The 9220-nt window shown below is 43.9% G+C and overlaps 1 protein-coding gene across 1 annotated transcript; it reads right to left on the bottom strand.

Moving 5' to 3' along the window:
- Positions 1 to 7479: 7479 nt before the first annotated feature.
- LOC143986796 (olfactory receptor 5A2-like) lies at positions 7480 to 8406 on the bottom strand. Its single transcript, XM_077485203.1, has one exon. The coding sequence runs from the start codon at positions 8404 to 8406 to the stop codon at positions 7480 to 7482; it is 927 nt and encodes a 308-aa protein (XP_077341329.1).
- Between the last annotated feature and the right edge of the window lie 814 nt (positions 8407 to 9220).

Below are 9220 nucleotides of genomic sequence, written 5' to 3'. Positions count from 1 at the left end.
GTCCACGGGCTTCTCACCATTTGAGCGAGTGTATGGATGAAGGCCCCGGGGGTTTCTCGATCTAGTAAAGGAAACGTGGGAAAGTGAGTCCTCACTGCACAAAACCATGGTAGTGCATATCTCTCAAGTGCGGGAGAGGGTGGCTAAGGTGATGCTGCTGGTGAGCCAATACAGACGGCTCTTGATGCCCAAAGAAGGTTGTATAACCGATTGGCTAAAATTAGACAGTTTCAAGTAGTAGACCGGGTGGCTGTCCTAATACCCACAGTGGAGAGCAAGTTCTTGGCCAAGTGGCAGGGTCCGTTTAAGGTAGTAGAAAAAGTGGGTGAGGTGAACTACAAGGTACACCAGCCAGGGAAAAGAAAACCATACTAGATCTATCGCGTAAATTTGTTGAAAACCTGGAAAGACATAGAACAGGTATCCGTGGTGGTAGCGGTACAGTCAGGGGACCATGCAAAGATCAACCTGGTGCAGGTTGCTGCTACCCTAACTAGGCCCCAAACCCAGCATGCAAAAGAGTTTACCCAAAGAAATAGGGGCATGTTTTCAGGGTTGCCGGGTCTCACCAATGTCATCGAGCATGACATTGTAACCGAGCCCATTGTAAAAATTTGGTTAAAGCCTTACCGTATCCCAGAAACTCATAGAGTGGCAGTGTCCGAAGAGGTCAAAAGAATTCTCTAGCTTGATGTCATTGAAGAGTTGCATAGCGAGTGGTCAAGTCCAATCGTATTGGTACTTAAACCCAATGGCACTCTCTGCTTCTGCAACGACTTTAGAAAACGTAATGAAATCTCCAAGTTTGATGCTTATCCCATGCTACGGGTAGATGCGCTAATTGAGAGGTTGGGTCCTGCCAGGTATATCACCACGCTGGACCTCACAAAAAGGTACTGCCAGATTCCCCTGACCAAGGAAGCCAGAGAGAAAACAGCCTTCTCTACCCCGGAAGGCCACTCCCAATACAAAAGAATGCCATTTGGTCTACATTCTGCCCTGCTACGTTCCAAAAGGCCATGAACAAAACTTTGCGTCCACATCAATGGTATACTTCTGTTTATCTAGATGACATAGTCATCTTCAGTACTGATTGGGAGTCCCATATTCCCCAAATTCAGGCAGTCACAGACTCCTTGAGAAGAGCAGGATTCACCATCAATCCGGAGAAATTTGCAATTGGGCTGGAGGAAGCCAAGTACCTAGGGTACATTGTGGGTAGAGGGCTGGTGAAGCCCCAAATGAGTAAGCTAAAAGCCATACGGGACTGGCCCCGTTCCCTAACCAAGAAGCAGGTCAGAGCATTTTTGGGCATAGTTGGTTACTACCAGAGGTTTGTCCCCAACTTTGCCACCATTTTTGCACCGTTGACTGACCTGAACAAAGGCAGAAAGTCAGTGATGGTAAAGTGGAATGACGATGCTGAAAAAGCTTTTCAGAAGCTTAAGTCAGCATTGTGCTAGGATCTGGTGCTCGTAGCTCCAGATTTTGTAGTACAGACAGATGCTTCAAGTGAAGGGTTAGGAGCAGTCCTGTCTCAAATGATCAATGGGGAAGAGCACCCCGTCGTTTTTCTAAGTACGAAGCTGACGGCAGCGGAGAAAAACGACACGGTGTTGGAGCGGGAGTGTCTTGCCATCAAGTGGGCTTTGGACTCTTTACAGTATTTACTCCTAGGTAGAAGGTTTCGCCAGGTGTCCGACCACGCCCCACTGACCTGGATGAGGCAAAATAAGCACACCAACGCTAGGGTGACAAGGTGGTTCCTTTCTCTCCAGGAGTAGAATTTTGTGGTAGAGCACAGATCCGGGAGACAACATCAGAACGCTGATGCCCTCTCCCGTTTCCATTGTATTATGTTGAGTGGTGCCTCCAACACCTCCTTGTTGAGGCAGAGGGGGGGATATGTACAGGACGCCAAGGTTGGGTCCTGGACAGGTGCTATATAGCACCAGTATTTGGGTTGTGGTCCCTTTAAGGGAGTCACGGTTGGGGGCGTATGCGCGAGGCTCTGCATGGAGGACGTGTTCCACTAGAGCTCCGCACTCCCCGCCACAACACCGGACCAATATAACGGGTTTGAGCCACCCTGCAGCCCCGCTTTTTTGACATATTGCCTTCGGAAAGCCCACTGACCGCTACGGTATGGTCCTGACAGGTCAGCGAGGCAAGAACAAGCCTAAGCCGATCAAAGAAGCCCTGGCCCACGCCTCGTCCAAGATGGCGGCGAAGGCCCTAGCCCTGCAACGTGCTACTTCCCCTGACGGTACAGGCCACACAGATAGTGATGAGGAGGATGACCACGCTGAAGACCCCCCGCTATCCCACCCTCTGGATTATCCCAGGCGGACTTCTTAGCCCTGATGGAGACCATGCTTCACAAGGCACTTAAATCCACCTCGGACCAGATCACCAATAAGCTGACCAGAGAGATCAGAGAACTGGGCCAACGTACGTCGGATCTAGAAACCAGAGTTGATGATATTGAACTCACGTTACAAGAGCAGGTCCGGGAGCAAACGGCCCTGCGAGAGGAAAATACCACCCTTCTCTCTCGCTTGGAAGAGGCGGAGAATAGATCCCGACGATCAAACCTGCGATTGCGAGGTATACCAGAAACTATTGATGATGTCCAATCTTTTGTTACTGCTCTCTTTCAAGAACTGTCTCCTTCTATACCGATCGAACGATTGGAATTGGATCGGATACATAGGGCCCTCACCCGGAGACAGCCTGATGGCCCTCCACGGGACATCATCATTAAACTCCACTTCTTTCGTACGAAGGAACAATTACTAGCTGCTGCACGTACGAAGGACAACCTTGTCTTTCAAGAACATACTTATCAACTCTTCTCCGATTTAGCCCCTCTAACGATCGCAAAACGCCACGCGATGAAACCACAGCTACAGATTCTGCAACAGCATCAGGTGAAATATACGTGGCGATTCCCCTTCGCTTTGCAGTTCTCGTTTCAAGGGCAGCAACACAACTGCACCTCTCCTGAAGCCCTCCAGAGTCTACTGGAATCCCTTCGTTTGGTTGCTCCACCTCAACCTTCCGAGGTGGCCTTACCTCGAACCCCAGCCCGGTTCTCGAATCCCCCCTACGCTGCTACTCCGAGAAGACCTCCACCAGCTCCTTCTTCTGTACGAAAAGGGACCCCAGCTCGTCCGCATCGTGAGACTGCATCCGACCGTCCGCTATACTCACCACGCTGAATTCTGTCGTTTATTCTTGTACTGAGTGCTACCGGAGGTACCCTGGTGTGAGGACTGGACACGTTCGTATCTTTTTTTTCTTTTTTTGACTAACTCCTCCACCAGGGCTTAAGGAGACTGTCCTGTGTTGGGCTTTCCCCCTCTTCTTTGTATGTTTTGGGGGGGGGGGTCCATGCAGTCTCCTATCACCCTCTAGGGTTGCACAGGCTCGAACCCTGTTACTCCTGAACTTTTCTTTTCTTTTATTATTACTGTTTTTTTTTCTTTTATATATACTTTTTTGTGTGCTGTTGTTAGCCAAATTTTGTGCTGTTTCTGTTATACGAGCACTGTTATGAGATCTAAATAACCTGCTCCTTTACTTTGCATGCGATTACTTTTGCACTCACAGTAAATCTGTCTGTAGGAGTGCTTAACTAATCACGTTATTGTTCATAGTTTATTACCAATGGCTCTCCTAATGTGATATTTCATTACTGTTTAAAGACTTCTTGGATCTGTTTTCAATAGGTTCCGTTTGTGGCGGGGAACTGTCATTGCTTCCCCCTAGTAAGGTATGCAGACCCTCCGGTTGGCTGGCCGGCTGGGGAGTCTGCACACTATTTGGTCGGGCAACAGATTTCTGTTTTCCCCACCACGAGTTTTCCCTGTCTTTGCCTTACAAATCTCGTTTCTCTATCTCTATTTCTCTATTCTTTTTCTCTCCTTCCCTTCCTTCCCCCTTGGTCGTGTGTCGGTGGGACGACGGGTTCCGAAGATGCCCTTTAATGTCTTTTAAATACCCTCCCGATGTCCCCCATAAACATTGTTTCGCTAAATGTTAAGGGATTAAACTCCCCTAACAAACGGGTCAAGGCCTTCAAGACTTTTGTGCCCCTGAAGGCTGGCATAGTAGCCCTTCAGGAAACCCATTTTTCCTCTAACGCAACCCCAAAATATTTCAACTCCCGATATCCCCAGGTTTTCACCGCATCCGCAGCCACGAAACAGCGTGGTGTACTGATAGCTATCCATCATACCCTCCCCTTTTCAGGACTCACGGAAATTAAAGACCCTGAGGGGCGATACATTATTCTAGTGGGCCTACTTCAGGATGTAGAAACTACTTTGGTCTCCTATTATGCCCCCAATAACAACCCCATCCCCTTTTTTTCACATCTGCTCCAGGTCTTACGGACTCACTGTAAGGGCACTCTGCTTCTGTGTGGGGATTCCAATTTAGTTCTGCAACCACATCTAGATAAATCCCCATATGCTCCTGAACAGTACGCTCTGTCCTTACGGTTTCGGAAACTACTACAACAAGCCTCCCTACTTGACACTTGGCGTGAATGTCACCCGTCTAAGAAAAACTACACTTTTTATTCCTACCCTCATAACTCCTTCTCCAGAATTGACCATATCTTCCTGTCAGTTGCTTCATCCCCAATTCTGATTGATTCCTTTATCCACCCTATATCGTGGTCGGACCACTGCGCAGTAATAACTTCTATATCCTCTCTGATCCCACAATCCCGAGATCGCTCATGGTGCATTAACGAAGCTCATCTCACCAACCAGTCTTTCCTTCTAGATATACAAGTTGCCCTTAGAGATTATATCAAAAATAATTCTACCCCTGAAATTTCTCCTACTTTGTTTTGGGAAGCACATAAGCCAGTAATTAGAGGCACCTGTATCTCAGTATCCACACATCTTAAGAAAATTAAAACACTCCGCCTGGCTGGGTTGGAGCAGAAATTTCATCAAAACTTTTTACAGTTCCAGTCCTCCCCAACGGATCAAAACCGATTGATGATGGAAAAATCCAGAGTTGAGTTGGATCTGCTGCTGGCTGAGTCGGCTGACAAGGCTATCCGTAGATCCAATCATACCCTCTATATGAAAGCTAATAAGCCGGATACACTATTGTCTATGCGCCTTAGACGCCCTGATAGAGCCCAAGCTCCCATTAGACTTAAGATAGGTAAGAACACTTACACGAGCAACCCCGTTAAAGGGAGTCACGGTAGACTTCAGGGGGTCACCCAGGAGGGGTGAGGAATAGTCAATCAGGAGAGGACTGACTCGCAGTCCTCTCTATATTAATAGAGAGTTATTTTGGACCCGGAATTTGGGAGGCTCTGAAGTGATATTTGGATGGGAAAGAGCCTCCCTCCCTGACCACAGGGATTCAGTACACAGGTGGTTAAATGCCTCCAGGAAACAGCTCATAAAAGACAGAAAGTAAGTGAAGAGGTGGTGGTGAGGAGGAGTAGGTGTCGTAATGAGCTGTGTACCTGTTTGGGAGCTGCTAAAGATTCAGCAAGGACTTTAAACTCTGGGGTGAAGACCCGGCTATAAAATGTGCTTTTTCTTTAATTTTGCTTTGTGCTGAAGATAAGCAGACTTTATTTTATGCTGAAGATAAGCATACTTTGTTTTATATTTTTGACCTGTGTGCTGAAGGAGGCCTTATTTTTGATTTGCTTATAAATAAAAGCCTTTTGTTTCAAGTTTAAACAGTATATGCACTTAATCCCGTGGAGCTATTATCCCCAAAGTTTACTATATATACAGTACAGACCAAAAGTTTGGACACACCTTCTCATTCAAAGAGTTTTCTTTATTTTCATGACTATGAAAATTGTAGATTCACATTGAAGGCATCAAAACTATGAATTAACACATGTGTAATTATATACTGAACAAAAAAGTGTGAAACAACTGAAAATATGTCTTATATTCTAGGTTCTTCAAAGTAGCCACCTTTTGCTTTGATTACTGCTCCGCACACTCTTGGCATTCTGTTGATGAGCTTCAAGAGGTAGTCACCTGAAATGGCTTTCCAACCATCTTGAAGGAGTTCCCAGAGATGCTTGGCACTTGTTGGCCCTTTTGCCTTCACTCTGCGGTCCAGCTCACCCCAAACCATCTCGATTGGGTTCAGGTCCGGTAAATGTGGAGGCCAGGTCATCTGGCGCAGCACCCCATCACTCTCCTTCTTGGTCAAATAGCCCTTACACAGAGATGTGTCTGCTGCTAGAACTCTGTGTGGCATTGACCTGTTCTCTAATCTGAGCTGCTGTTAACCTGCGATTTCTGAGGCTGGTGACTCGGATGAACTTATCGTCCGCAGCAGAGGTGACTCTTGGTCTTCCTTTCCTGGGGCGGTCCTCATGTGAGCCAGTTTCTTTGTAGTGCTTGATGGTTTTTGCCACTGCACTTGGGGACACTTTCAAAGTTTTCCCAATTGTTCGGACTGACTGACCTTCATTTCTTAAAGTAATGATGGCCACTCATTTTTCTTTACTTAGCTGCTTTTTTCTTGCCATAATACAAGAATGAATAAAACAGAATGCCAAGAATGTGCGGAGCAGTAATCAAAGCAAAAGGTGGCTACTTTGAAGAACCTAGAATATAAGACATATTTTCAGTTGTTTCACACTTTTTTGTTCAGTATATAATTCCACATGTGTTAATTCATAGTTTTGATGCCTTCAGTGTGAATCTACAATTTTCATAGCCATGAAAATAAAGAAAACTCTTTGAATGAGAAGGTGTGTCCAAACTTTTGGTCTGTACTGTATATGTATATATATATATATATATATATATATATATATATATATATATATATATATATATATATATACAATTGTTTTTTTATTTTTTTTATTTTAGTGTATGTTTGTTTTCTTAGATCTGCTTGGGGAGATAGATTGGGCAGGGTTGGGGTATTGGAAAGATAATGCAGCTAGTGTAGGGTCCTGCTGCTCCAAAGTGTTTATCTTATTATGGTGGCAGTTCCTTACTGTTAAATCTTGAAAGCACTGATTACTTGGAATACACTTTTCATTTTCATATAATAAGTTGTAAGAGTGTTATAATAAAGGGTTCAGTGGGACAGCCAGTGGGAGGGCCCTAGGGAATGTTGGTGGTCGGGCCTGGGGGGAGGCAACATTTCTGATGGCTGCCCTGATTGCATTACTTATAGATGCTTAACCTCTTCATGAACAGATAAGGTCAGAAACCCAAATACGCAATTGTAGCAGTTTCATGTGTTGGATAATTCTATGACTAATCTGCCTACCTAAATATTGCATCTGCATGCTGGTCATGTTTGTTTAGCTGCATTTATTAAAGTTATGGAAAAAACAAACTCAATACCGTAATTATTTTTGAGCAATTTTTAAAATGTTGGTCTCTTCAAAATTTCAGTTTCGGATCTGATGAAACAAAAACTTTCAAATGGTTTACCTATAGTAGGCTTGTCACCTTAGCACAACTTACACCGTCCCAAATGTCCAAGAGCCTTTTGAACATCTTTATTTCTTAGACTGTAGATTAAAGGGTTTACCATTGGTGTAAAAATTGTATAGAACATTGACACCATCTTGTCTGTCACTTCAGTATCTGAATACCTTGGTCTCATGTACATGAATATGGCTGTTCCATAGAAGATGGTTACCACAATAAGATGGGATATGCATGTGGAAAAGGCTTTGTATCGTCTAGAAGGGAGTTTCACTATGACTAAGGAAATGTTTATGTATGAAAAGAGGATGAGGCACAGGGAAATTAAAAGCAATATGGACCCACCAACCAAAGTTACAATGTTGTCCACAAAGATGTCCCCACAAGATAGCTGATGTAGGGATGGAGCTTCACAAAAGAAGTGATTGATAGTGATATGTCCACAGAACTTTAAATTACATACAAAATATATATCAAAGGTGGCTATACTACCACCAGCCATCCAAGACAAGCCAACTCTCCTGGTACAGGAGACTCTATTCATAATAGCATTGTAATGCAGGGGATTACAGATAGACACATATCGGTCATAGGCCATGAAACCCAATAGTATGCATTCTGTCTCACCCATGAAAAGGTAAAAGTAAACTTGAAGAATACATCCAGTATACAAAATAGTTTTTGTTGAAAAAACAATATTTAGTAGCATCTTGGGCACAATGATTGATGTGTAACAGATGTCCAAGAAGGACAAATTAATAAGAAAGAAATACATAGGGTTGTGTAAATGGTTGTCTGTTCTGACAGCCACAATAAGGAGTATGTTCCCTGCCAGCGTGGTCATGTAGACAAGTAAGAATAACTGAAACAGCCAAAGTTGTAAATTGGGATTGTCTGTAAGTCCAAGAAGAATAAATTCTATTACTGTACTTTGGTTCTTAGCTATCATGATCACACTCTTCTAATAATATAAAAAGTTATGGGTGGTTCTGCGTAGATGGCTATATGGAATTGGTGTTAAGAACTGCTGCCCCTACAGATACAGCCACCTAGGTAGAGTATGGAATATAAGGGTTGAAAGGCAGGTGTGTCGCTGTTCTTGGATCCTGGGTTTTAGTGCTCCAAAATCACTCTCTGACCAGTGACTTATGTACCTAAACAAACTTATGGACATTTATTATAATTATAAAGTGGCTGGTGCTAAAACATAATTCATATACATATTGTGCAAACAGTCAATAGATGTGCTCAACCCAAACATGGAAAGTCCAATTCGTCAGGTCCTGTTCAATCAAGTGTATCCTTTGTGCCAAAATAAAGTTGGTATATACAGTCCTTATGCAACATATAATTTTTCAAAGTGACAGGTGCTCTTCAATCAAGTGTTCTTGTGTTGGTGCTTCTCATCAGCGCCCCAAGAGGAAATGCACTCACCAGAAATACTCACCCCTCAAAGAGATATTGCACAATCACAGTATATGCCACTGTGTAGCAGTATCCAGATCCATGCCTGGGTTTGCTCTTAGTATGAATTCATCCGTGTCTACCACCTGGTAACCTTGTTATGATGGTCTTTGTTTGATATAACTAAAAAACGAACCTTTACAACCCCTTTAATGGAATATGTAGTTTATGGCTTAGCTTGTCCCTGTGGCCTATTAAATATAGGCAGAACAACAATATTTTCTCGTTCAAAGGTTTAAATTGAAAGATCAACATATGGTAACAAGTATAATGTGTCAATTAAAGGTATTTTAATAGTT

The sequence above is a fragment of the Lithobates pipiens genome, unplaced genomic scaffold (assembly GCF_037356315.1).
Source record: "Lithobates pipiens isolate NorthernLeopardFrog02 unplaced genomic scaffold, aLitPip1_a1.2 Scaffold_18, whole genome shotgun sequence".
Classification (NCBI taxonomy): Eukaryota; Metazoa; Chordata; class Amphibia; order Anura; family Ranidae; genus Lithobates; species Lithobates pipiens.
This window is presented reverse-complemented; position numbering and strand designations above follow the sequence as displayed.

What these genes read in the sequence shown, in the direction of transcription:
- LOC143986796 (XM_077485203.1), bottom strand. Translation starts at nt 8,406, where the DNA reads ATGATAGCTAAGAACCAAAGTACAGTAATAGAATTTATTCTTCTTGGA.